The sequence below is a fragment of the Sorex fumeus genome, unplaced genomic scaffold (genome assembly GCF_029834395.1).
Source record: "Sorex fumeus unplaced genomic scaffold, SorFum_2.1 ptg000041l, whole genome shotgun sequence".
NCBI classification, from domain to species: Eukaryota; Metazoa; Chordata; class Mammalia; order Eulipotyphla; family Soricidae; genus Sorex; species Sorex fumeus.
The window spans coordinates 5,536,933-5,563,504 of NW_026606098.1; the positions used below are offsets into that span (position 1 = coordinate 5,536,933).

Sequence of the window (26,572 nt, forward strand, 5' to 3'; positions counted from 1 at the left end):
CCTTGCAGTCAGGGGCGGGGTCAGACACGCAGGCTCCGCCTAGAACGCGGTGTGGGCGGGGCCAGGTCGGAGGGTGGGCGTGGCCAGGGCTCTGCTCAGCGCGGGTGGGGTCAGGCACGCAGGCTCCGCCTAGAACGCCGTGATGGTTGGGCCAGTCTGGGAGGGTGGGCGTGGCCAGGGGGCGCTCCGCACCGTCATGGGCGGGTTCAGGCACTAGGCTCCACCTAAAACGCGGTGTGGGCGGGGCCAGGTGGGAGGGTGGGCGTGACCGGGGCTCTCGGCGCAGCCGGGGGCGGGGTGGCGGGGTGCTGCCGGCTCCTCCAGTCCGCCCGGGGGAGCTGTGGGCGGCGGCGGCCGTAGCCCCGCCCCGGAAGCGGAAGCGCCGGCTCAAGACGCGGCGCGGGCGGCGGGCGCGTGGCGGCACGATGAAGTTCTCGTACCGGGTGAGCGGGGCGCGGGCGCGGGCGGGGGTCCCGGGCGGGGGTCTCGGACTCCGCGCCGGCCGGGCTGCGCCGACACGTGACAAGTATGGCTCGCCCCGCAGTTCTCGAATCTGCTGGGCACCGTCTACCGCCGTGGGAACCTGAGCTTCACGTGCGACGGGAACTCGGTGATCAGCCCCGTGGGCAACAGAGTCACGGTGTTCGACCTGAGAAAGTAGGCGGGGCGCCCGGGTCCGAGCCCCTCCGCGCCCGGGGTCCGATCCCCCGCGCCCCCGTCCGCGCCCCAGAACGTGCCGGGCCGGCGAAGGCCGTAGCCAGGCTCCCCCTCAGCCCCTCTTGCAGCCCGTGCTGGGTCCCCGCATGCCCCAGGCCTTCCATTGCCCCCGTATCTTCTTGACCCTTGTCTCCATCCCTCCGACCCCGGTTTCGTCCCTTTTTTACGTGCTGAGGGTTGGGTTCAGGGCTCTCTGCCCTGGCCCTGGACTCCTGCTGGGCTGGGCGGGTGTGGACCGGCCTCCCCAGGCTGCGGAACTCATGTCCCTGTGCTCTCAGCAACAGATCCGAAACTCTGCCACTGGCCACCCGCTACAACGTCAAGTGTGTGGGCCTCTCCCCAGATGGCCACCTGGCCATCATCGTGGACGAAGGTAGGCGTCCCCCCGCGGGAGGTGCTGGGTGGCAGGACAGTGGACGGGAGTCCTCTCTGGCCTGGGCACTGTGGCGTGGGCACCTCACAGGCCCCCTCCTGCAGGTGGGGATGCGCTGCTGGTAAGCCTGCCTCACAGGGCCGTACTCCACCGCTTCCACTTCAAGGGCTCCGTCAGCAGTGTCTGCTTCTCCCCAGATGGCAGGTACGGCCACCCCCGCTGGCACAGCCTCAGAGGGCTCATGGGGCCCTAGGAGTGTACTGGGGGGGTGGGGGGTGCTGGTCCTGTCATGCTGGGTGTGAGCCCCACAGCGCGGGTGTGACCACGTTTGCCTCTCCCCGACACCCCCATCCTCTTTCCTGGACATGTCCACCCTCCGTGTCCATGCAGGAAGTTTGTGGTCACCAAGGGCAACTTGGCCCAGCTGTACCATGCCCCCGGGAGGAAGCGGGAGTTCAATGCCTTCGCCCTGGACAAAACCTACTTTGGGCCCTTCGACGAGACCACGTGCATCGACTGGACAGACGACTCCAAGTGGGGCCTGGGCAGGCAGGGTGGGGGGTCGGCTGTGACCGGGTGGACAGCGGACAGTGACCTCTGCGCTGCCCTCCGTCTGCAGGTGTTTCGCCGTTGGGAGCAAGGACATGTCCACCTGGGTGTTCGGAGCTGAGCGCTGGGACAACCTAATCTACTACGCGTTGGGGGGCCACAAGGACGCCATCGTGGGCTGCTTCTTCGAGTCCTGCAGTCTGGACGTAGGTCCTGCCCAGCTGTGGGGGGCCGGGGGTGTGCAGGGCGGAACTGATGCAGCCGCCCCCTTTCCCTGCAGCTATACACGCTCAGCCAGGACGGCGCCCTGTGTGTGTGGCAATGCGACACGCCCCCCGAGGGCCTGCGGCTGAAGGCCCCCTCTGGCTGGAGGGCCGATGTGCTGCTGGGGGACGTGGGGGACGAGAGCGAGCAGGAGGCCGAGACCACCGTCCAGGGGAAGGCCACACCGGCCGCCGAGGAGCAGCAGGGCAAAGTGAAGTACTCGCGGCTGGCCAAGTAGGTGTGGGGGCCGGGGCCGGGGTCCTGGCGGGGCAACTGGGGCCCGGCCCCCTCCTCAGCCTGTGCTCGGCCTTCAGGCACTTTTTCAACAAAGAAGGCGACTTCAACCAGCTGACGGCCGCAGCCTATCACAAGAAGACTCACCTCTTGGTCACTGGCTTTGCTTCTGGGACCTTCCACCTCCACGAGCTCCCGGAGTTCAACCTCATCCACTCCCTGAGGTGAGGGCTTCTGCTCCTGTGCTGTGGGGGAGCGGGTAGGGCGCATCAGGTGTGGGGTGACCAGTACCCTGCCCATTGGGACCCCCGTGCACCCCACCTTCTGGCTCCTTCCTGCCCTTGGGCTCTGATGTTCTGCTGTGGGGAACAGCGTCTGCCTAGAAGGTGGGTGAGGAGAGCTCAGGGTGGGACTGGCTGACCGGCGCACCCCGAGGGGTTTGTGCTGTCACATGTGTGCCCTGTGTGTGTGGCAATGCGTGCATGTCACATGTGTGCACATAGCTGTGTGTATGGGTGTGTCACGTGTGCACATAGGTGTGTATGGGTGCATGTCACATGTGTGCACATGTGGGTGCGTGTCATGTATGCACATAAGGTGGGTATGGATGTGTGTGTCACAGTGCACTTGTGTGGGTGTGTGTCATGTGTGCACATAGGTGTGTGGGGGTGCATGTCACAGGTGTGCACAAAGGTGTGGGGGGTGTGTGCATGAGTTGGGGCATCGCCCTGCCCACTCCTCAGACACCCATGGCTCGCCCTGTCCCCGCCCACAGCATCTCGGATCAGAGGATCACCTCAGTGGCCATCAACAGCTCCGGGGACTGGGTGGCCTTCGGGTGCTCAGGTTTGTCCGGTACCAGGTGGGCGGGGGTGTTTCAGGGGCAGCTTCCTGGGCAGCCTCTGCGCCCGCTCGTGTGGGTGAGTGGGCAGGGAGGCTCCAGGCGCGGTGCTCCCAGCGTGGTACTCCCGCAGGCCTGGGCCAGCTGCTGGTGTGGGAGTGGCAGAGCGAGTCCTACGTGCTCAAGCAGCAGGGCCACTTCGACAGCATGGTGGCGCTGGCCTATTCCCCTGACGGCCAGTACCTGGTCACCGGCGGTGATGACGGCAAGGTGGGACGGGGGGGCCGCAGTGTGCCTGCGTGGTAGCTGGGGGTGCGTGTGCGTGTCGTGGCTGGGGCAGGTATGTGTTAATATTAAGGCAGGGCCTCGTGTGTGTGTGTGTGTGTGTGTGTGTGTGTGTGTGTGTGTGTGTGTGGTGGCCGGGGCGTGTGTGGGCTCGGCCCTGTGCATGGCCCTGTGCTCTGAGTGACAGTCTAGCCCACAGCTTCCCCAGAGCTGGTGGCAGGCATGTGGCCCTGCGGGATTGGGTGCTTCCTTACTCTGGCCCAGGGCCCCCCTGAGTAACTGGCTGGTGCCCCGACCTTGGCACTCAGGTGGAGTCGGGGGCTCTGCCCTGGGACCCCACCACCGCCTTCCCCACACAGGTGAAGGTCTGGAACACCCTCAGCGGCTTCTGCTTTGTCACATTCACGGAGCACACGAGCAGCGTCACTGGGGTGACCTTCACAGCCACCGGCCACGTAGTGGTCACCTCGTCCATGGACGGGACTGTGCGTGCCTTTGACCTCCACAGGTGAGCTTGAGGAGCATGGCACCTGCAGCGGGTGGGGAAAGACGGGGGAGTCAGAGGCCTGAGCTGGCGGCGCCCCTGCCTCGCAGGTACCGGAACTTCCGCACCTTCACGTCCCCACGGCCCACCCAGTTTTCTTGCGTGGCCGTGGACTCGAGTGGGGAGATCGTGGCCGCCGGCGCCCAGGACTCCTTTGAGATCTTCATCTGGTCCATGCAGACGGGCAGGCTCCTGGATGTGAGCACGGGGGCTTGGTGGGTCTGGGCCTATTCCCGGCCCGGGGTTCGCTCTCACCCTCTGCCCACCGCCTGCAGGTTCTCTCGGGCCACGAGGGCCCCATCAGCGGGCTCTGCTTTAGCCCCGCCAGGTCGGTCCTGGCCAGCTCCTCGTGGGACCGCACGGTGCGCCTGTGGGACATGGCCGACAGCTGGCGGACCACTGAGACGCTGGCACTGACCTCGGACGCGCTGGCCGTGACCTACCGCCCTGACGGTGCCGAGCTGGCTGTGGCCACCCTGAACTCGCAGATCACCTTCTGGGACCCCGAGGGCGCCACCCAGACGGGCTCCATTGAGGGCCGGCACGACCTGCGGCCCGGCAGGAAGGAGCTGGACAAGATCACGGCCAAGCACGCTGCCAAGGGGAAGTGAGTGCCGCCCGCCGGACTCCCAGTCCCATGCCCACCCCTGCTGGGGGCCTGTCCCCTCTGCCGCCCTCCTGGCTGCATGCTGAGGGACCTGCTGGTCACGCAGGGCCTTCACCACCCTCTGCTACTCTGCGGACGGCCAGTATGTGCTGGCGGGCGGCATGTCCAAGTTCGTATGCATTTACCACATCCGAGAGCAGATCCTCATGAAGAAGTTCGAGGTGTCCCAAAACCTCTCCCTGGACGCCATGGAGGTGAGCCCGGGGGTCTGCCCCCCTGCCAGGTCTGGGTGCCACAGGGGCCGATGTCCATCCTCTGGGTCCTTCACTCTGGTGACTGCTCCCAGGAGTTCCTGAACCGGAGGAAGATGACGGAGTTTGGCAACTTGGCGCTCATCGACCAGGACGCCGGGGCGGACGAGGGCGTGGCCATTCCCCTGCCAGGGGTGAAGAAAGGTGCAGGGGAGGGGCCCCACCTGAGACGGTCCACGCACACACAGGAGTAGGCAGAGACTGGCCTGGGGGTGGGCAAAGGGACACAGACACCCCCAGACCCCCTGTGCCCACTCGCCGAGCATGTGGCAGGGCATGGCAGGGGGTGTGACTGAGGTCAGCTGCATCCCCAGGGACAGGCCCAGGCATTGGTCCTCCAAGGCCATGTCCTCCCAGTAGAGTGCTGGGGAGGGGCGTGGGGGTCACCTGTGGTGGAGGGGAGGGTTCGTCCCCCCCACCCTACCCCGTGAGTTTGAGCTTGGTTTCCAGAAGCTTCACTCGGCAGTGCTGTGCTCAGAGCAGCCCTGGGCAGGTGCGGGGAGGGAGAGGCTGGGAGGGCAGCCCCTGAGCAGCCCGTGTCTTCTAGGGGACATGAGCTCCCGGCACTTCAAGCCTGAGATCAGGGTCACCTCGCTCCGCTTCTCCCCAACTGGTGAGCCGGGGGGGGGATGGGATGGGGTGCCGCTCTGCCTGGGGGACTGGGTGGGTCATGAGAGTCGCCCCTGTTCTGGCCCAATGCTCCTGTGTGTGAGCTGATGCCTCTGTCCTTCGTGGGGGCTCCAACAGCTGGGGAACCCTTGTTCCCAAGAAGGATGTCAGGGTCTGGGGCCCTCGGGGACACGTGTCCGGGTGCTACGCCGAGTTCACAGCTGCTGGTGTCCCCTCTGCTTCCCCAGGGCACTGCTGGGCAGCCACCACCACCGAGGGCCTCCTCATCTACTCCCTGGACACGCAGCTGCTCTTCGACCCCTACCAGCTGGACACCAGCGTCACCCCCGCCCGGGTGCGGACAGCCCTGCGCCAGCGTGATTTCACCAGGGCCCTGCTCATGGCACTGCGGCTGGGCGAGCGGCCACTGGTGCAGGAGGCCCTGGAGGCCGTGCCCTGGGGCGAGAGTGCGTACCACCTGGCGGACGGCTGGCCTGGGGGGTGGGCCTGCCGGGGCCAGCAGCCCCTCACCATGCTCTCCCCTCAGTCGAGGTGGTTGCTTCCTCCCTGCCTGACCTGTACGTGGAGAAGGTTCTGGGCTTCCTGGCTCCCGCCCTGGAGGTGTCTCGCCACCTGGAATTCTACCTCTTGTGGGCTCAGAAGCTGCTCATGCTGCACGGACAGAAGCTCAAGGCCAGGTCAGCCCCGCGCCCCTGCATCTGGGAGGGGGTCTGGGCCCCCGAGAGTGGCCCTCACTAAGGAGGCCTGTGTTTGCAGGGCAGGGACGCTGCTGCCCACCATCCAGTTCCTGCAGAAGAGCCTCCAGCGGCACCTGGACAGCGTCTCCAAACTGTATGTGCGCTGTGGGGTCAGGGATGCTCAGGGCAGCTGTGGGAGCTGACCCTGTGCTGGCCAGGGACTCAGGGGTGTTCCTCTTTCCAGGCGGCGGCTAGTGGTGGGCTTGTGGCCCCACCTGCCTGTGCTGTGACTAGGACCACGTCTGGGAGGAACTGGGAAGGGGCTGCCCTGACCAGCTGTCCCTGTGCCCCGGGAACCCCGCCCCCCTCCAGGCCCCTGAAGGGGGCGTGGCCAGGCCACCCAGGATCCAGCCTGTGCCCCCATGGCCAGGGCTGTGGCTGGCCTGGGGAGGGGGGCTGGAGGGTGGGCTCGGGTGTTCAGTTGAACCCTTGGGGCAGTACAAAGGCACAGATTTTTTAGGGGACTGGGGTGGTGGGCGTGTGGGCTACCGTGGTAGGGCCCAACTTTGCTCTTACCTCCGTGACTGCCGCCTTCCACAGCTGTGATTGGAACCGTTACAACATCCGCTATGCACTGGCACTGTCACAGCAGCGTGGCCTGAAGCGCCCATCTGAGCCGCTGGACAGTGAGGAGGACGCCGAGGAGGACGAGGACAGCCTGTGCCTCCTTCGGACAGCAGACGGGGACCTAGGGAATGGCCTGCTGGCATAGGGCCCCAGAGGGCGTTGGCGGCGGAGCGCGGGGCTGCGGGCCAACAGTCCGGAGGAGCTGGCCGCGGCCTCGGTGTCCTGGGGGGACCACGCAGCTGCAGGAAGCAGGGGTTGGCCCTGGCACCCGTGATGGCCTGTCCAGCCTGCTGCCCAAGCACGTGGCAGGGCCTGGAACACCCGGTCCTCCCCGAAGAACTGGCCATGTTCTCAGTATGGTGGAGAAGGAGGGACTGGACAAGGGACACGAACGGGGGTTTCTGGAGGGTAGAGGAGGCTGGAACTCAACTGATCCTCAAAAGCCTACAGTGTGGGGGCTGGAGCACAGTGGGGAGGGCGTTTGCCTGACCCCGGTTCGACTCCCGGCACCCCCATAGGGTCCCCCGAACACCGCCAGGAGTGGTTCCTGAGTGCAGAGCCAGGAGGAACCCCTGTACATGGCTGGGTGTGACCCAAAAGAAAAAGGAAAAAATAAACCTACAGTGTCTTTGTGGCGACGGTGGGGACCTCAGAGGGGCAGCCTGCAGGGCGGAGACTGGGGATCACCCGGCCCTGCTCGGGGCGGGTGGGGGTGGGGGTGTTTCGGAGCCCCGCGGCGGGCACAACTGAATGCGGACAGGACAGACGGAGCCGGGCTGCGGGGCACCCGGGCGGGCGGATGAGCGACACAGGACGCCAACTGCGCGGGCGCGGTCCCGCCCACCTGTAAGATCCCGGAAGCGCGGCAGTGCGCAGGCGCGGGCGGGCAGTGTTTGGAGCCGGGCCGGGTCCCCGCGTGACCCTGCGACCCCGCTGTCCCCCGCGCGGCGATGGCGACTCTCAGGGCCCTGGTGGCTTCCAGGCTGGCGGCGAGCGCCGCCTTCGCGCCGTACCCCTGCGGGTGGGCGTCCACCCCGCGTGCTGCCCTTCACATGTCCGCGCCGCGCGCCGGGCCCAGGGTCGGGCTGGTGAGTGCGCGCGGGGCCGGTCTGGGGGCCCCGGGTGACCCTGGCCCGGTCATGCAGACCCCGCCGGCCCCGCGACCCCTGGTGACCCCGGTCACGTGGGCCTACACGGCTCGGCGTCCCCGCCCCCGGACCCCGCAAGGTTCGGCGTCCCCAGGTCCCCCTGGCCCTGGTCCCCCATCCCTCCGTCCGCCTTGGCGTCCCCGGGTCTCCCAGCTCCGGTGCCCCGGCCGCCTGGCCCCTGACTGCCCGGTCCCCCAGGTGCTGTCCGGCTGTGGCGTGTACGACGGGACGGAGATCCACGAGGCCTCCGCGTAAGCCCCGGGTCCCCCGTGTGCCTTGGCAGGGAGACCCGAAGGGCCTGAGACCCTGGCGTGGGTGCAGCGTCACCAAGCAGGCAGCCCAGCGCCCCCGTTGTCACCGCTCATTCCCTTACCCCCGAGTCGCCCAGAGCCGGACTGCAAGTTGTGGGCCGGGCGGTACTCGAGGGACCCCCTCGCTGCCTCCCAGCTCCCCAGAGGGGTCCCTGGGAGGCAGCTTATGGGTGCTCTGCTGTGAACTGCCCTGGCCTGTCCACCCTGGGCCATCACCTGCCCTGCCCTAGCCCCCTGAGTGACAGTAGGGGGTGTAGTGGCTACACTAAGGCCCCCCACCCTCACCCCCTTCCTGCACTGCTCAGACAGCCCTGCTCTCAGATCACTCAGACGAGGTGAGGGGGGGGTGTCGGGGCAGTGTCAGGGATGAGGGGCAGCGTTGGGGGGTGGGGCAGGGTCCGGGGAGCAGGTGAGGGGCAGGGGTGAGCTGGCTGTGTCTCTGCAGGGTCCTGGTGCACCTGAGCCGGGCGGGCGCCGACGTGCACATCTTCGCCCCCAGCGTCCCTCAAATGCACGTGATTGACCACACACAGGGCCAGCCTGCGGAGAAGGAGAACAGGTGTGGGGTGGGGGTTCCCGAACTACTACACGGTGTGCCTGGACACTCGGGGGCCCCCCAGCCCAGCCCGGGCGGGAGGGCAGAGACACCTGGACCCTCCGCCCCACCTCCAGGTCCTGGCCCCATGCCCGGCCGGGTGCCTGTGCTTCTCCAGGCATCTGGGGTGCTGCACACTTGTGTGAGACCCTGCCCTGTCCTGGGGCTCCTCCAGGGACACTCACCATCTAGGGGTCCCCCTCTCCCAGGAACGTCCTGACGGAGTCGGCGCGCATCGCCCGTGGCAAGATCAGCGACCTGGCGCAGCTCAATGCAGCCAACCTGGACGCCGTCATCTTCCCTGGGGGCTTCGGCGCCGCCAAGAACCTGTGAGTCCCGCACCAGCCGCAGGGGGGCGTAGCGGCTCGCTGGGGCTTTGGGCTTGCTGCCTGGGCCAGCGCTGGTTTTGGGTCCTCTCCCAAGCTCCTTTCTCACTGCAGTTACCCAGCTGTCCACTTGGGGCACTCTGGGGCTCGAGCACAGTTGTGTGGGGACAGCCTGCCCGGGTCCTGGCGGTCACCTGGGAGGTGGGCGCCTGCTCTGCCCAGCCCGGCTGCCTGTAGCCCCCCCCTCTCAGCCCAGCACACCTCACCCAGTGCCCCCAGCAGCCATGTTCTCCCCTCGATGAGAGCACCAGCTCCCCAGCCCAGCTGGCCTCACCCCAGGCCCCTCCCTCTGCTTCAGCTGTCTGATCCCCAGCACCCACCTGCACCCCACCGACCCTGGGGAGTCCGGGACATATGGGTGGACCCCCGAGCACTGACAGCCGTGACCCCCACCTCCCTTCCTGTCCTCCCCCCCCCCCCCCCCCGTTCCCTCCCTCCGTGTCCCTGCAGTAGTGGGCGTGCAGAAGAGCCCCCTGCTCGGGGCTGTGCGGCTGTTCCATGGTGCCTTGTGGCTGCCAGTCCTGGCGCTGGCTGACCAGCATGGGTGGTCCCAGGACTTCTGGCCAGTCACCTTGGGAGACTGGGTGGTCGTGCATGTATTCAGAGCGCGACAGCTGCAGCAAACCTATCCCCTGCGGGACCTGCCCTGCTGTCGCCTGCTTCTGGACACGCTTGCTGGGGCTGACCCGTAGCCGACCACGTCTCCCACAGGAGCAGCTTCGCTGTGGACGGGAAGGACTGCACCGTGCACAGGGATGTGGAGCGCGTTCTCAGGGACTTCCACAAGGCCGGCAAGCCCATCGGGTAGGGAGGCCAGGGCTGGGGGGCACCAGAACCACCTCCTGCCTTCCTCCTGCGCCCCCACCCTCTTGGAGGGAAGCTGTTCACACCCCCCTCTGCGCCAGCACCCGGGCCCTCACCCGGGGCTCGGCCCTGAGGCCGCGGGGTGCCATGGCCTGCGCGTCCAGCCCTGTGACCCGTAGTCAGGCGAGGCCCGGGGCAGCTGCTGCCCAGCCTGACCCCCCCCGCCCCGCCCCCAGTCTTTGCTGCATTGCGCCTGTCCTCGCCGCCAAGGTGCTGGGTGCCGTGGAGGTCACCGTGGGCCACGAGCAGGAAGAAGGGGGCAAGTGGCCATATGCTGGCACTGCAGAGGCCATCAAAGCGCTGGGCGCCAAGCACTGTGTGAAGGAGGTGACCATATCCTTGTGGGCAGTGTGGGCTTGTGCAGTGACGAGCAGGGGCAGGGCAGGGCCTGTGCAGTGACGGGGCCTAGGGCGGGGCCTGGGCAGTGACCAGGGCGGGGACAGCTGGGGGCTTGTGGGTGTGTGCACGGTTCCTGTCAGGTTGGGGCTGGGTGTCCGCGGCCACGTGGGACCGTGAGGTGGCCCCGAGCGGAGCAGAGGGTGCGGTGACTCATGTCCCGGGCACAGGCACAGCCGACATCTGGTCAGTTGCTTCCTTAACACACACACGAAGCCCACGTGGACCAGAAGAACAAGGTGGTGACCACGCCGGCCTTCATGTGCGAGACGGCGCTGCACCACATCCACGACGGCATCGGCGCCATGGTGCGGAAGGTGCTGGAGCTCGCCCGCAAGTGACCCGCTCTAGGGCCTGCGCGTCCCCACCCGCTGCCGCACCCGGCCACCCGGCGCTGGGGCACTCGGGGAGCAGCCAGGCCTCCCCGCGCTGTCCGCGGGGAAGGAACAATAAAGAGCTAAGCCTGCGCGTGTGTCTGTCCTGGCGTGGGCCTCTCCGGCCAGGGCTGCTCGGCGGGCCAGCCTCACTCTCCGTCACCTCTCTGCCCCTCGGGAGTCCCCAGAAGTGCCGCTGTCCACCTAGGTCCTGGGGCTCATGCCGCCCCGCGTCCTGCCCACGTCCTGCATGTGCCAGGGGTCGGTGATTGGCTCCAGCCCCTCCGTGTTCCTGTGTGGATGCTCATCCCCAGCTGTGCAGAGCTGTGGGTTTGCTGCCGTGGCCGTGTGCCCCCGTCCAGCTTCTCCCTGGCCACTCGCTGCTCACCGCGTGGCACTTGCCCAGCCCAAAGTGCTGGTGAGCCTGGCTGGCTGCCGGCGGCTAAGGTGACCATTGGGCCACTTGGTGCAGTGATGGCTGAGCTGCCGAGGCCACTGCCCACGGCTCTCCGAGGTGTGTGGGGCCTGAGCCCACATGTCTGCCGCTGCTTGTGTCCCCTGGGGCTTGGGGGCTTTTTTGACCATACTGGCGGGGCTCAGGGCTGACTCCTGCCTCTGTGCTCAGGGCTCACTCCTGACTCTGTGCTCGGGGCTCACTCCTGGCTCTGTGCTCAGGATTCATTCCCAGCTCTTCTCAGGGATGACTCCTGGCTCTGTGCTCAGGGATCAAGACTGGGCTGGCTGAGTGTGGCAACATCATCCCTACTGTACTGTCGCTCCGGCCCCTGGTGTCCCTGTGGTCTTATGCTGCTGTCTGTTGGCCTGAGTCACTGCCCTCGATGGGTAGTGGGGCACAGCACCAGCGGGCTCTGGGAAGGCAGAGCACTGTTGCTCCTTTGGGGGCTGCCCTGGGTGGTCATGCTCATGGCTGCAGGCTCACAGGAACCCCCTTGTGGCCACACACCTCTGGGTCGCCATCTCCCGTGCCCGTGGCACTCTCCTCAGCTCACTCAGGTGGGCAGCACCCGCCCGGGCCTGCCTCCCACTGGCCCCATCCGGACACCTTCCTTGCCCCCACCGGGCCGTGGCCTCACTGATCCCTGAGACCTGGGCAGCCTGGGGGGACCCTTCAGGGCCTTGCCAGCCCTCGCTGGGCCTGAAGTGTCCAGGCTGGGCTGTCCGGGCCCGCTGGGGACAGGGAAGGTGGCCGTCACACCCTGACCACTTGCTCACCGCCCCCAGACCCAGGCCCAGCTGGGGTCTAGACCAGTCCCGTGGGTGTAGGAAGTGGGGGTTGCGAGTTGGGTTTCAGGGTGACAGCGGAAGCCCAGCGGGGGAGGTGCGGGAGGGCGGCTGGAGGCAGTCCAGGGCCCAGTTCCCCTTCCCTGCTCCCCACCCGTCCAGCATGGCATGGGGGAGGGTGTGGGAGCTCACACCATGGGGGGCACGGCCCAGGGTCACAGCAGCACAGGCTGGGGGCCCACTGCGCCATACTGAGGTGCAGAATCTGTGTGTGGCGCTGGAACACAGCTGAAGTGGGGAGCACTTTGGAATATTCCGGAACACTTGGGAACACATGAACCATCTCATGCAGGACAGGGCCCAGTCCCTTGGGTGTGCACCACCTTCACCCCCACCCCACCTCCAGAGCACCCCCCACCCATTTCCTGTCTGTGGCTCTGCAGGTATCCTTTGACTCAGGCTTCGTGTGGGCGCTACATCCCTGAATCCCCGTTTGGAGCAAGTCCCCCCCACAGGACCCCCCCCCCACCCCGCCCCAGGCAGTTCCTGCATCATGTGCTCATGTGCTGGGCGCTGGGCTCACCGCCTGCCTGGTGCCCGTCAGGCCGAGGCATCTCTCCTTCCACAGGGGACGCATCTGGACCTGGAGGCCGTGTCCCTCCATAGCCCCATGGCCCTTCTCCCTGGGGCTGCCCCACCTCCCACAGGACCCTCAGTCTCCAGCAGGCACCTGGCCTGGGGGAGGGGGGGAAGTCCCTCCCTGTGCTTGCAGCCTCCATGGGCCTGGCTGCCCCAGGCCTCCTGCGGCCCTGCCCGCCCGACCCTCCCTGTGTCCTCAGCCTTCCTGCCCTCACCAGGCGCCCGCTTCCTGCTGGGGGCCTGCCCCTGACAGTGCTCTGGGGGAAACCCCTGAGAAAGTGCTCTCCCTCCCCCACCCCCTGGACAGGGCCGCCAGGGTGGAGAGCTGAGGGCGGGTCAGAGACCAGGACTCGCGTCCCCTGCCCCTGTGTCCCTGTCCCCGTGTCCCCTACCCCCTTGTCCCCGTGTCCCCTGCCCTTGTATGGCCTGTCCTCTGTCCCCTGACCCCACATGGCTTGTCCTCTGTCCCCTGCCCCCGTGTCCCATGCCCTGTCCTCTGTCCCATCTTCCCCTGTCCCCGTGTCCCCGCGTCCCTGAGCACGGGGGACTCCCTGGGGCTTTCCTGGGGACTTGCCCTGTCCTGCCCCTGTGGGAGACCCTCGGTGCCCAGCAGAGGCAGGAGCCGTTCCTGTGGGCAGAGCCAGTCCCCGCCCGCCCCCAACGGCTCCTCCAGCTGCAGGGCCTCAGTTTCCCTCTGTGGATGTGATGGGATGGTGCAGGTCAGCAGCAGCCTGTGCCTCTGGGCCGGAGGTGGCCCCCATGGTGAGGCCCTGGATTCTGTGCATCAGTCATAGGAGAGGGTTTGCTGTGGGTCTTGTGGGGACACTCCTTGTGCATGCGTGTCACCATGTGGGCAGTATCCCCACCTGTGTGCTCATGGGCCATGGAGTCACAGGGTGTGCACACCGCATGGTCACGGCGTGTTCATGCAAGTGCTGTGTACCTGTGGTGTGTTCACGTGTGGGCATGTACCCGTGGTATATGCATGTGTCCTGTGCACAGTACTCAGTGTGTGCACACATGTGCCACGTAGTCATGGCACGTGCATGTGTATGGCATGTAGTCATGGTGTGTGCATATGTGGGCTGTGTAGTCATGGAGTGTACAAGTATATGACATGTCATGTGTTCGTGTGTGTGCCATGTAGTCGTGGTATGTGCATATGTGTGCCGTGCAGTTGTGGTGAGAGCATGTGTACCATGTAGTGTATGACTGCGTATCCCGTGTTCCTAGAGCCGTGTAGCTGGGGGTGGTGCTGCAGGGTGTAGACCCCGTCTGGGCAGCCTGTGGCCTTACTGGGCCCAGCAGTCCTTCCATGAGGGACCAGGGTTCCTGGCTAGTCCACGGGGAGGGCTGTCACGGGCTGGAGATGGTGACCCTGCGGGGGTGGGCTGTCCTGGAGTGTCCCCAACCCCTGTGCTCACTCAGCCCCTGTCCCAAACTCTCCTGACGCGTGAGGTGGGCCTGACCCTGGCCCCTTAGCTGGGCTGGGGCACTGGCACCTTCCTACCCTCCTGGTGTCTGGGCCTTTGGGGATGGGGGATGGAGCTGTGGGTCCTGGTAGCCTGGAGAGGGAGTCCCGCTGCAACCAGCCCCTCACGGTTGCTCTGTCAGTTTTGTTTCTGTCTCCACCCAGGGCCGAGGGGACCCCCCTCACAGAGGGGTGTGGAGAGGGCACTGGGATAGCCTGGTGGAATCCCAGAAAGCTCAGGACATGCCACGTAGTGCCTCTCGGTCACTGCCCTGTCACTGACTAGCGTGTGGGGCACTAGGGCCGGGGGGTGCAGTGCTCAGGGCTGAGTCTGGAGGAGCCAGCAGATACACCAGTGAATGTTCTGGAAGGACAGGACCGGCCTGAGGTCCAGCCCCGAGGTCCTCCCTCACACCCAGGCCAGCGGGATCTGGGCAATGTGAGTGGGCCTGAGTGTTGGGACCCTGGCAGTTACCTGCCCTGGGAGAGCTCAGAGCTGGCCTGGCCTCCTGTCCAGTGCCCACAGCTGCGCCGGGACGCACGGCTGAGTGTGACCATCCTCTGACCTCTCGGCCGTCTGCTGTGCACGCTGCTGCTCAGCTGGGCAAGAAACTCACGCCCAGAATGTGCGGGGGCTCGCTCGAGGGTCGTCTCGAGCAGCTGCATGGACTCTGCCCGCAGTCAGGGTGGCGGGTCAGACCCTCTGTCTCTACCAGGTCGCTGCCCTCACAGCCCCATGGGCACGGCAGCCTGCAGCTCTAGGCACAGGTCTGGCAGCCCCTCCACGTTCTGCCTAGGGCGGCACCCACTCCCCACCCCGTGTGCCAGCCACTCGGCCACGAGTGCACTTCCCAGCCCTCTGCCAGTCCCATGGCGCTAGGCCCGGGGCGGGACTGCCCAATGTTGGCTCCAGACTGCGCTTCCTGCTTGGTCAGGACAGCTGCCCGCTGCCATGCTGGTGACACGTGTGTATCCATACACATGCACAGTCACATGTGGACACACTATGCCTGTATACACATGTGAACCTGTTCGCATATGTGTGGACATCTGTGCATCACATGCACGTATACACAACTCTGTGTGCATGTGACTGTGCTGTATATGTGTGCACAGGTGTGTGCATGTGTATCTATGTGCATGTGTCTATGTGCCCATGTCTGTGTGCATGTGTATGTGTCTGTGCAGGTATGTGCATGGAAGAACACATCTCCGTGTGATGTGCATACACTTCCACATACAGACACAGTTGTGTGCCTGCATGCACATGCACAGGTGTATGTTGCCATGTTGCTGTTTCCGGCAACTGTGTGCATAGTGCATTGTGCCAACACACATGCATGTGTGTTGGTACATGTGCACGCACACGTGTCTGTTCACGTGTACATTTGTGTATGCATCTGTTTGTTTTGTGCAAGCATACATCATGTGTTCAGGTATATGCACCTATGCCTGTGTGCCTCTGTGTGTGCGTGTGTGCAGTGTGCTTGTGTCTGCATGCATGTACACATTTGTGTGCACACGTAACCCTGCATGGGGCACAGTGGAGGTGGCCATGGGGTCTGCCAGGAGTGCAGCCTGCATGGGCCGTGGCACCCACCTGTACCCAGCGGGAAAGCAGGACCAAGTGGCTTCCCGGACTTCCGAGTGGACGCACCAGATGTGGGGGCAGAGGGTGGGTCAGGCCTGGGGAGGAGCCCGCTCCCCGCCCTCCCCCCGCATTTTCCCACAGCACTTTTCATGAGGCCCACGGCCTATTCACACTCTCCCCCCAATGTTTCCATTTGGGGGCGACTCCCCTGCACAGCCAGCCAGCACGGCTCAGTGTGAGGGCCACACCCAGCCGGTGGCCATGCACGCTGACTGCTTCTCTCTCCCGTCCCTCTGGCCTGCTGCATCACTGGACACAAGCCACTTCACGTTCCACTTCACGGGGACTTGGGGAGCAGCTGGGTGGGAGGGGTGAGGCGGCCAGGGTGGGCAGGACTCTAGGAGCCCTGAGCAGACGGGCCTGGGCGGCCCCGTGGGGCTATCGTGGCTCTCCACGTCCATGTGTAAAAGGCCAGCTGCCTCTGCAGGCCACCCCAGATACTCACCGCAGTGGGGGTGCTGACTTCCCAGAAGAGACAAGCTTCCAGGCACATGGCCCCTGGGCCTATGGCTTCTCGTGGCTCCTGACTTCATGGCGTCTGGGTGCATGGCTCGTGGGTTCATGGCTCTCAGGCTCCTGCCCCCCACTCAGCTCCCTATCTCCTGTTTCCTACACGCCCCTCCTGGCTTCGGGGGTACTGCAAGCTGGCACCCCTCCTCCCCCCACCAGGATGAGCAGGGTCTCCCCGTCTGCACCCCTCCCACCACTCCCCTCCTGCTGTCCTGCGGCCTGGTGGCTATGCGGCTGCTGAGGGGAGGCGCGGGAAAGCCCACGGGGGACTCCAGCACCAGGTGGTTTTTGTCTGTGGACTGAAGCGGGGTGTGGCTGCTCCCTGGGGAGCCCCGTGCCCTCATTCGGGCTGGGGACCAGCACTCTAGCCGACACGCGAGTGCCCCAATTGCACCAGCCCTCGGGCTCGGTGGCTCCTGACCCCTGGCACCCGCAGGACCTCCCGCCCCTCACTGTTGGCCTGGCCCACTCTGCGCTTGGGGACCCAGGGGGGACCCCCCCATGACTCAGGACGCTGCTGTGCCCCCATCGCTATGGGCTGAGGGGCGCTACTGGCTGGGCAGCCTGTGCTGGACCCGTGGTCCCTCCTGGACACAGGGGAGCAGTCGAGGACCTAGCCCTCACCCATGCTGGCCCCACGTTCATGCCCATCAGGCTCGGGGCAACCCGTCCTGGGTGGCCCTGTGGGGCTATTGTGGCTTTCCACCTGTCCCAAAACCCCCGAGCAAGTCCAAGCAGGTGCCACTGACAGGGGCAGTGAGGTGTGGGGGAACTGTTTTCTGTCCAGCCTGCACCCCAGGGTGGCCTGGCTGACCTCCCCCCCGGGGCAGGCCTCCGCGGGCTGGAGTGGGCAGTGGAAGAGGCCGGGTCCGGTGTAAGTGTCCAGGCTGCCCGCTGTGCGTGCTGCCCCCACCCAACTTGGCCGGGCTCGGGGCCCCCAGACTGGCGGGCCATCCGCAGGACCCCTCCGCTGGGTTAGGACGCCATCACCTTGCAGCCCGGCGCCCGTAGGGCCCACCCTGGACGTTCTGGAGCCCCAGCCATGGGACGCCCTCGGATCCCCGGCCTGCTCCCCTTGCCCGAGAGACCTGGGTCCCAAGCTGTGCTGGCCGGTGTCGCCCCACGGGCATCATCAGGACTGCCTCCTCTGGAATGTTCTGTCTCTGGGAAAGGGAACCGTCCCGCCCCTGACCTAGAGAGGGTTAAGCCCTGAAAGCCACATTCCAAGTTCAGTGTCGGGCCAGCGCCAGAGAGCAACGGGGAGGAGTTCGATCCCCGACACCCCATCTGGTCCCCGGAGCCCTGCCAGGAGTGACACAGCCCCAAGCACAGCCGGGTGTGGCCAGCTGGGCTGTGTCCGACTGACCACTGCCCCTGTAGGATGTTCCGGACTCAGGGACTGAGAACATCAGCCCTGTCCTCCACCCCCGAGGCAAGTCCACCCCTGGACACAGCCCCCACGGCCTCTGCCCTGTGCTTCATGGCCTCATGTGGGGTGGGGGGCTGCGCCCAGTTGGGGGGCCGTGGGGCTCAGGGCCCCTCCGCCGTGGAGGCTGCTGGGTGTCTGCCAGCTGCAGGCTCCGTGGAGAGCAGGCGGGGACACCCCGATTCTGGCACTGGAGCTGGAGGGCAGCCCTGTCCCCTCACGGGCCCAGGTTCCTTAGCTCAGGAATGATAACGAGTCCCAGAGATGCTCGGACTCAAAAGTAGAAGAGTTTATTGGCTAGTAGAGAGAAAGGGGAAGAGCTCCTGGTGTAGGAAGGGCTTGGCGTAGATCTGTGGAAGAGCCAGGGTGGAGCAAGGGAGAGAGAGAGGGAGGTGGGGGGGCTTTGAGGTGAAAATCCAGCTCTTAGTGTTTCCTCTTGATTGACAGGTGTGCTTCAGAGAATGCGGGACCCAACAGAGGGGTCTGGCCCTAGGCCCCAGGTATTGGCCGTTGTCTCAGCCTCCTGGTGAGCCTAAGATTGGGACAGAATTTATAAAGTTGGACAGTCAGGAACTCCCCATTTATCAGGAAGAGCCCGGAAATTTGCAGAAAGTCAGAACTGTGGAATGGGGGCAGTCAGAAAGGGGCAGCGGCTGGCAGCCGTCAGGGACACTGAGGCTGACTCTTCCCATCCTGGGGAGGGGGGTGGGGCAGCCAGGGTCCCTGTGGGCAGCTGCCCTGCCTGGGGCATTCCTGCACTGCGACCCCACCACAGTGATCAGGCTTACTGTACAGCTGGTCCGTTTGGTTCCAAGAGAGGCTGTCGGAGTTTCCCTGCAGAGACTCACAGCATGAAGGCCCAGCCTTCTTAGCTTCCAGAACTCTCCTGCGCCTGGTAAATGGCCCCGCGACAGTCAGATTCACATACATGCTCTGCCATGTGTTCCCAAGTTCCTGAGCCTGAAACTGCGTTGGTCATGGGATGGTCTTCCTGACGACCGTGGGAGCCTATGGGGTGGCGGGGGATGGGTCAGCCTCTTCTTCCGTCCCCCACCTTGGCCCCCAGGGACGTTTGGGATGGATGAGACCTGCGTGCGGCACCACTCGGGACAGACTCCCAGCCCGTGTGGGAGTGAGCCGGGGAGCCAGGCTGGAGCGAGAATTGCTCTTCGTGGGGAAGGAAAGGCGGTCCTTGGCCTCACCAGGATGTCTGGCATGGAGAAGAACTCCAGGGGGACGGGCCCATCAGGCGGGGCTATTTGGGAAGTAAGCCTGGGACGGAGAGCGAGGTGTGCACTCAGGAGACACAGGCCTCTCCAGGGCAAAGAGCAGGTTCACAGGCCAGAATGGCCATCCCAGCACAGAGCCAGGAATGTGTAGGAGAGGAGCAAGCAGGGACGTGGACAGACATGGGCAGAGCTGAGGGGCAGACGTGGCCGGGGTGCCTGACCTCTGCCTGCTACAGTTCCCGCCATCTGTAGCCTGGACGCCTGGTGGCCTCGGAGTTCGGGCTGATCTTTGTCCTCCCTGCACCCAGCCCTGGCCTGGAACTCAGCCTCCCGTGGGCCTGCCAGCTCCTTCCTCCGGGGGCTTAGGGGGCCAGGGCTGGCTTAGGGCCCAGCATCCTTCTGCCAATGCCTGTTTCTCAGCCCCTTGTGCTCGGCCTTGTGCACAGACTTCCCTCTCGAGACAGTGAAGGTGAATGGTCAGTGCAGTTCATTATTTTGATCGTGTGTTTTGTTTGAATACGAAAGCCAAGTTTAGAGGCTGGAGCGATAGGACAGCAGAGAGGCCGTTTACCGTGTACACGGTGGCCTGGGTTCGATCCCCAGCAGCCCTCTGTTCCCCCGTGCACCGCCAGGAGTAATTACTGAGTGCAGAGCCAGGAGGAAGCCCTGAGCATTGCCGGGAGTGACCTGACCCCCTCCACCCAAACAAAAAATAAATAAATAAAAGTAAAGCTCAGAGTCAGCCCCGGCACCCGTTCCGGCCACAAGCCCTGCTCCTGTCTTCTGCTTTCCCAGCTTTGGGGAGCACCGCGGGGGGAGGGGGGTGGGGGTGGCCAGCGGCTCCCAGCTGGAGAACCCCCTGGTCAGGGCTGGGTGCCGTGAGCCCCGGGTGGCTTCTTCTACCTTGGGGGGGTGCTGGCGGCCTGTCCCACTTTCACTTCCTTCAGGCTGATCCTCTGGGCTGCCGTGGGGTTCCAGGCGGGCGATGGGGGGCAACCGGAGCCCATCCCGCCACGCCCCTTCTGGCCTGTGTTGTGTGTGTTGTGGTTTGAGCCCGGTGGGTGTGAAATGCTCTCGGTGGGCAGTAGGATTTGCATTTCCCTCGTGAGGGTTCAGAGCGGCTTCTCACGGGCTCATTGTCCCTTCCCATCACCTCTGGGACAAGCGTCTGCTCCAGGCCTCAGCCCACTGTGCAGTCAAGGCTGCTCCGCCCCCGGCCGTCAGCCCCCGCAAACATCCTCATTTTCCCATCTGCCCCTTCTGCTGAGTGTGTCCTTTGGGACTCAGAAGTTCTCACTTTCGCAGCTTCTCTCTTCCCCTTGGGCTGTGCCGCCCACGTCTGCCCGAGCGTCCCTGTGTCCCCGCGCCTGGTGATGAAGGCAGAGGACCAGTGCCCGTGGGGCCTGAGCTGCTGGCATCCCACCCCGCGCCCTCCCAAGTAGGCCCCGGGGAATGCTTGGTCCCCTTTGGGTCCGTTGGTGTGTTCCAAAGGCCTCTGGTTGCTCCGGGTGGGGGGCAGGGTCCCCCAGCAATGACCCATGTCCACGTCCAAGGTGGCCCTCAGTGGGGACACTCTAGCCAGCCAGGCTGGGGGAGCATCGCCCAGAGTCCCACCCACACCCTGAGGGCGTTGGGTCCTGTGTGGCGCCAACTCTCCAGACAAAATCGGGTGAATCAAGGGTGTCCCCTCTGCCTCGCCAGCACCTCCCATGGGAACTGAGGGATGCCCAGGGAGCAGGGGTCCGCAGTGTGGTGCTGGGTACCAGGCAAAGTGCTCACGAAGGGTTTGTCCTGAGAGGCCGGGGAGACATGGTGACAGAGATGAATGGGCCCATGGGTGAGCCTCTGTGCAGTGCACAGGGGCAAGGTCACAGGGGGTGGGGTCAGTCCTGTTCTGCAGTTTGGGTGGGCCGTGGTGGGTGTGGTGCCCACATGCTGGTCTAGGCACAGGGGCCACACAGGAGGGACACATGAGATCCAGGCAGCCAGGAGACCCTGGGGGCCAGCAGAGTCTTGCCCCCTGGGCCTTGACACCCTGTCCGCTGGTCTCGGAGCAGCAGGAACCAAGTGCCCCGGGGCAGCAGGCTCTGAGGCGTCTGGTGGCCGGGCCGCCCTGAATGGGATGAGCTTGGTGGAGGGGTGGGTGAATGGATAAATGACAGACTGACGGGTGGACAGGTGGGTGGATGGGTGGGTGGATAATGAATGATGGCATGGGTAGATGTATGAATGTATATATGGATGGGTGGATGGATGAAGGGTGGATGGGTGGGCGGGTAGGTAGATGGATGCATGGATTGGTGGGTGGGTGGATGGATGGATGGATGGATGGATGAGTGGGGGTGCAGGAAGGCATTTACGCAGGGGGCTGCTCTGCTTCCCCTGTGCCCCCAGATGGAAACACTGCAGCACTTCTCGAGTGGGGGCTGTGGAGGGGTGCTGGGAAATACTGAGCCGGGGTCACTCTGCACCCATCTCCACAGCGGCCCCCAGGAAGACCAGGACCCGCCGTCCCGCATGCTTGGAAACACGAGGACTGGATTGGGGAGTCAGAATGAGCCCTTGGCACGTGCGTCTTGTGGTGAATCAGCCTAATCATTCCCATTCCCGCTCTCTCTTGCAAGAAGACACAGTGGTGCCAGAGTGGCCAGGAAGCAAACTCTGATCTCACACAAGCCTGGGACAGGAGCCAGAGCAGCGTCTGTGGGCAACAGCGCCTCTGGGAGCCAGGGGCCCCTTCCAGATGTTTGAGTCTCTGGGCCAGAGGTCTGTGAATCTGCCTGAAAAACAGACTACAGTAGCTCCAAGGCTTGGTGGAGGGGTGGGTGGATGGATAAATGACAGACTGACAGGTGGACAGGTGGGTGGATGGGTGGGTGGATAATGAATGATGGTGTGGGTAGATGTATGCATGTACATATGGATGGGTGGATGGATGAAGGGTGGATGGGTGGGCGGGTAGGTAGATGGATGCATGGGTTGGTGGCTGGGTGGGTGGGTGGGTGGATGGATGGGTGGGTGGGTGGATGTATGAAAGGGTTGGTGGGTGGGTGGGTAGATGGATGGATGGATGGGTAGGTGGGTACATGGACTGGTGGCCGGATGGGTGAGTTGAAGGATGTGAATGGGTAGGTGGGTGGATGGATGGATTGGTGGGTGGGTGGATGGATGCATGAATTGGTGGGTGGATGGATGTATGAATTGTTGGGTGGGTACATGAATTGGTAGCTAGATGGGTAAGTTGAAGGATGTGAATAGGTGGGTGGGTGGAAGGATGTGTGGGTGGGATCCGTGTAGATGGTGAGGGTGTATAGTAAATGGATGATGGTGTGAATAAATGTGTGTATGCACTTATGGATGCGTGGATAAGTGGATGGGTGATAGACGGACACATGGATAAGTGGGTGGATATATGGATGAATAAATGGTGAACTATTTTTTTCTTGGCGGATGAATGGATTGGTGGGTGGGTGGGTGGGTGGATGGGTGGATGGATGGATGGGTAGGTGGGTACATGGATTGGTGGCTGACTGGATGAGTTGAAGAATGTGAATGGGTGGGTGGGTGGATGGATGGATTGGTGGGTGGATGGATGGATTGGTGGGTGGGTGGGTGGATGAATGGATTGGTGGATGGATGAGTGGGTGGATTTTTTCTTTTTGGGTCACACTCAGCGATGCTCAGGGATTTCTCTTGGCTCTGCACTCAGAAATTACTCCTGGCGGTGCTTGGGGGACCATATGGGATGCCAGGGATCAAACCTGAGTTGGCCATGTGCAAGGCAAACTCCCTACCCACTCTGGCCCTATTTTTCTCTTTCTTGAAAGTCTGCCAGGAGGAGTCTAGGGAGTCATTTTCATAGAACTAATCTCTTACTGATAAAAAGATGCCAGGGCAGAGGGAGGCTTCTGCCAGGCCGGGGCTGGACTGCCCCCCAGACAGGAAATCCTGGGCCCACTTGCTGTTTGTTTCTTCCTTGGTATTTCTAGATGTTGTGAATTACTTTCTTGTTGTTAACAGTTAGATTTGGCTCTTTTATTCATTAAAGAATAGTCTTTGTAACATGATTATTTTATTTGGGGGCACCCCTGGCCATGCTTGGAGGTTACTCCTGAATTTTTGAACCACACCTGACTTGGGGGACCATATGGGATGCTGGGAACCAAACATGCATCAGCCACGTGCACGACCCTACCCTCTGTGCTGTTGCTCCAGCTTCAAAAACATGATTTTTTTTTAATTGAATCACTGTGAGATACAGTTACAAAGCTTTCATGATTGAGTTTCAGTCATACAATGATCAAACACCCATCCCTCCACCAATGCACATTCCCCACCACCAATGTCCCCAGTGTACTCACCCTCCCCTGCCTCCATGGCAGACAATTTCCCCCATACTCTCTCTCTACTTTTGGGCATTATGGTTTGCAATACAGATACTGAGAGGCCATCATGTTTGGTCCTTTATCTACTTTCAGCACACATCTCCCACCCCAACGATCCCTCCAACCATCATTGACTGAGTGATCCTTTCTCTCTCCCAGCTGCCTTCTCCCCCAGCTCATGAAACAGGCTTCCAACCATGGGGCAATATTCCTGGCCCTTGTGTCTACTGTCCTTGGGTGTTACTCTCATATTATTTTGTATTTCACAAATGATGCAGTCCTTCCATGTCTGTCCCTCTCTCTCTATCTCATTTCACTTAGCATGATACTCTCCATGCCCATCCACTTATAAGCAAATTTCATGACCTCATCTTTCCTAACAGCTGCATAGTATTCCATTGTATAGATGTACCATAGTTTTTTTAACCAGTAGTCTAACAACATGATTTTTGATCAATAAAACATTCACATTTTTGTCATTTGGATTTGGGGCCACATACAACTGTACTCAGGGCTTACTCCTGGTGGGGCTGGGGGGGCTGTGCGTGATACTGGGGACAGACCCCAGGTCAGCTGCGAGTTGCACGGTCAGCGCCCTGCCTGCTCCACTCTCTCCTAGACCCACTTCACTTTTCTGGGCTTAATCCCGCCTGTAGGATGGCCGGAGCTGGGCGAGGCATGTCTCTGTTCCAAGCTGCTATTTCTTTTGCCTCTTCTCCCTTCCTTTGCTTTTCTCCCACGGCTTAGTCAGCCCATCACATCCGGACCCTCATTTTCTCGGGCTGCTGCCTCAGAATTCCACTGGTTCAGGCGGGGGGGGGGGGGTTTCAAAGGACAGAGGCCACATCTGACACGGGGGGGGGGGGGGCTGGGGGAGGGGGAGGTCAGCAGCTCTGCGCTTCCTCATGAAGCTCCAGCATCCTGGGTGTCCTTGGAGGGAAGCCACGCCCCCGCTTTCCCGTCACATGGCCTCTGACCCAGCCTGTGTCTCTTCTGCAGGGTCGCCAGCACCCAGCGCATCTTGAGAACATCTGCAAAGCTCCAGTTCCAAATAAAGGCGCATTCCCCAGGGTGCTGGGCAGATTCCCGTGTATCTGAGGAATGACTCACCCAAGAGGCAGGCTCTCTTGCTCGCTGCTGTGCCGTGTCCCTGTCCCTCTCCCAGCGGCCGTCCTGCTGGAGGGGGCTCGCTTTCCACCACCTCAGGACCCTCCCGCCTCCTCTCGGCCTGAGCTTTGCCTTCAGGGAGAGCCCTGAGTGGGGGAGGGTGGAACGTGGCGGAGTATTCAGTCTTGGAATCACCCTCATCTCCCCCCGGGAACCCCACAAAACAAGTCTCCCTGGCGTCTCGCTCTGCGGCAGCCACATGTTTTGTTCCCTCAAGTCTGTCAGGGGGTGGAGCTGGCCCCCAGGGCGATGAGCACAGCACAGGACAACTGGGAGCACTCCCTCCCAGGGCTCTTGCCCCCGTGGTTTTCTGGGTCCTGTTCCTGCTCTGTAATATCAAGGGGCACCTCCAGACCTGTGCCCGCCTGCAGACAGCAGGGTGCAGATGGCTGGGTAGTCTCCTGTCCCCCCGTGTGACCCCACAACTGTCCCCTCCAGGCCTCTCTGGTGAGCAGAGGTTGGGAGGGGGTCCCAGTACCTAAAGTGCTTCCTGTCCCTGGCCTTGCCCACTCGGTCCCCTGGAGGCGTAGGGGCCAGTCCCGTGGGGGTGTGGGAGGGTCTTCAAAAATACAGGAAGCAGAAAGCAAATTCCGATTTGTCAGCTGTGCAAGTCCCCAGACGCCCTGGGGGTCGGGCTGGGCCCCACCAGCACCCGCCAGCCCCCCCCACTCCCCCCCCCCCCGCAGCCCAGCCACCGAGGCTACCACAGCCAGTCCCTCCTTCCTGTGCCGGGCGGCCTGCGGGGGGCATGGGCTTGTTTACTTCCTTGGGAGCACCAGGGCATGACCTACTGGACATGGTCAGGCCCAGCTGGACATGGTCAGGCCCGGCTGGACACGGTCAGGCCCCACTGGACATGGTCAGGTCTGGCTGGAATGTGCTGCCTTCTTGTCCAGCTCCGCCCAGGCTCCGAGCACATCCGGGGAGACAAATGAACTGGCTGCCCGAAACCCCAAGCATTTCCCATGTCCTCAGTTCTTGGGGTGTCCACCCAGAGGGACGGTGGGCCAGCTCCCGATCTTGGCAAGGGTTTGGGGATGGCACCCCGAGACCACCCTGGATCCTGGACCCTGGTCCTGGGGGCAGCAGCAAGCACATCAGCCCCTTCACGGCCATCTCGGGGTTCCACTGCTTGAGGTCGAGCAGGGGCAGGTGCCACCCCAAGGAAAGCCCGAGGCCCCGGCACTGTGGGAAGGGCCAAGAGTGGGGTCTGGGCTGGGGCACTGTGGAGGGAGGGCGGGTGTGCATGTGAGGCACTGGCAGTTCCCCTGCTGGGGACACTGAGTGCCCCTGAATCTCGCTCTGGCTCAGGTCTGCGGGTGCTCTGAACACTCCCTGGGGTACCCCCAGCCCCGGCTAGACTGCAGCTCCCCAGGACCCCTCTCCCCATGCCCCAAACAGCATAGCAGCCCCCGCCACTCCTGGCACCAGCATGAGACTGAGGGAAAAACACAATTTGAGGAGCCTTGCTGGCAGCTGCTGGACCCCCTCACGGGGAACGTAGCCCCTGATGCGAGCCCAGCCCTGCCTGGATGGAGCCATAGGGTATGGCCATAGCAGGGGTCCCTGTGTTCCCCGGAAGTGTTGTGCTAGGCCCTGTTCTGCAGGTGCAGAGTCTCGCTTCGTGGAGTTCAGTCAGACCTGAGGGGAGATCCCCCGGGTGGAGGCCTGTCTCCTTCAGCGTCATAAGAAGGTACAGTTGACCGCGGCAACAGCCTGGCTCCCCAAGGCCATTGCCCCACGCCAGTGACTGGAGTCGTGCTGGAGAAGCTTCTGGAGAGACATGCAGTCTCTGGCTCCCAGTCCTTGGGGCCCCCTAGCTCAGGACTCCAGACCAGGAAGCTCCCGGCGCGCCAACGGTTTCAGCCGAATGGAGCGCCCCAGTTGGTGGCCCTGCCGGCAGGTCTGAGCAGGTGTGCCAGGCCGGATGTGAGAGCCGGGGGAGGAGACACACACGGCAGCCTCAGGAAGTCAGGCGCGTCGGGGGCTGCTTGGGGCTCTGGCCAGAGCACAACCCAGCCAGCGAGGTCACAGGCTGGGCCTCCACAGACACTGGGGTGCAGCTGGGTCTGGGGCCCCGGGGACCTGTGGGTGCCTCTAATCCCGGACAGTCTTCATG

General features: G+C 63.7%; 2 protein-coding genes across 2 annotated transcripts; both read left to right on the top strand.

Moving 5' to 3' along the window:
* The first annotated feature begins 367 nt into the window (after window positions 1-367).
* On the top strand, window positions 368-6,819 carry PWP2 (PWP2 small subunit processome component). Its single transcript, XM_056119225.1, has 20 exons — window positions 368-443; window positions 545-657; window positions 996-1,090; window positions 1,195-1,294; window positions 1,481-1,624; window positions 1,710-1,845; window positions 1,920-2,137; window positions 2,218-2,361; window positions 2,913-2,983; window positions 3,112-3,248; window positions 3,623-3,771; window positions 3,858-4,005; window positions 4,083-4,414; window positions 4,521-4,668; window positions 4,761-4,869; window positions 5,273-5,338; window positions 5,583-5,801; window positions 5,882-6,032; window positions 6,112-6,186; window positions 6,633-6,819. The coding sequence occupies exons 1-20, from the start codon at window positions 426-428 to the stop codon at window positions 6,802-6,804; spliced, it is 2,745 nt and encodes a 914-aa protein (XP_055975200.1). The 5' UTR covers window positions 368-425; the 3' UTR covers window positions 6,805-6,819.
* Window positions 6,820-7,536: 717 nt separating this feature from the next.
* Window positions 7,537-10,825, top strand: GATD3 (glutamine amidotransferase class 1 domain containing 3). The gene is made up of 7 exons (XM_056119242.1): window positions 7,537-7,747; window positions 8,006-8,058; window positions 8,564-8,677; window positions 8,923-9,042; window positions 9,811-9,903; window positions 10,140-10,296; window positions 10,572-10,825. Exons 1-7 carry the CDS (start codon window positions 7,610-7,612, stop codon window positions 10,698-10,700), a joined length of 804 nt encoding a protein of 267 aa, XP_055975217.1. The 5' UTR covers window positions 7,537-7,609; the 3' UTR covers window positions 10,701-10,825.
* Window positions 10,826-26,572: the final 15,747 nt, after the last annotated feature.

What these genes read in the sequence shown, in the direction of transcription:
- GATD3 (XM_056119242.1), top strand. Translation starts at nt 7,610, where the DNA reads ATGGCGACTCTCAGGGCCCTGGTGGCTTCCAGGCTGGCGGCGAGCGCC. An exon ending in CCTGCGGAGAAGGAGAACAG is followed by an intron (nt 8,678 to 8,922) that starts GTGTGGGGTGGG and finishes CCCCTCTCCCAG; the next exon opens with GAACGTCCTGACGGAGTCGG. An exon ending in AAGGCCGGCAAGCCCATCGG is followed by an intron (nt 9,904 to 10,139) that starts GTAGGGAGGCCA and finishes CCCCGCCCCCAG; the next exon opens with TCTTTGCTGCATTGCGCCTG.
- PWP2 (XM_056119225.1), top strand. An exon ending in AAGCACGCTGCCAAGGGGAA is followed by an intron (nt 4,415 to 4,520) that starts GTGAGTGCCGCC and finishes CTGGTCACGCAG; the next exon opens with GGCCTTCACCACCCTCTGCT. An exon ending in GCTCCGCTTCTCCCCAACTG is followed by an intron (nt 5,339 to 5,582) that starts GTGAGCCGGGGG and finishes CTGCTTCCCCAG; the next exon opens with GGCACTGCTGGGCAGCCACC.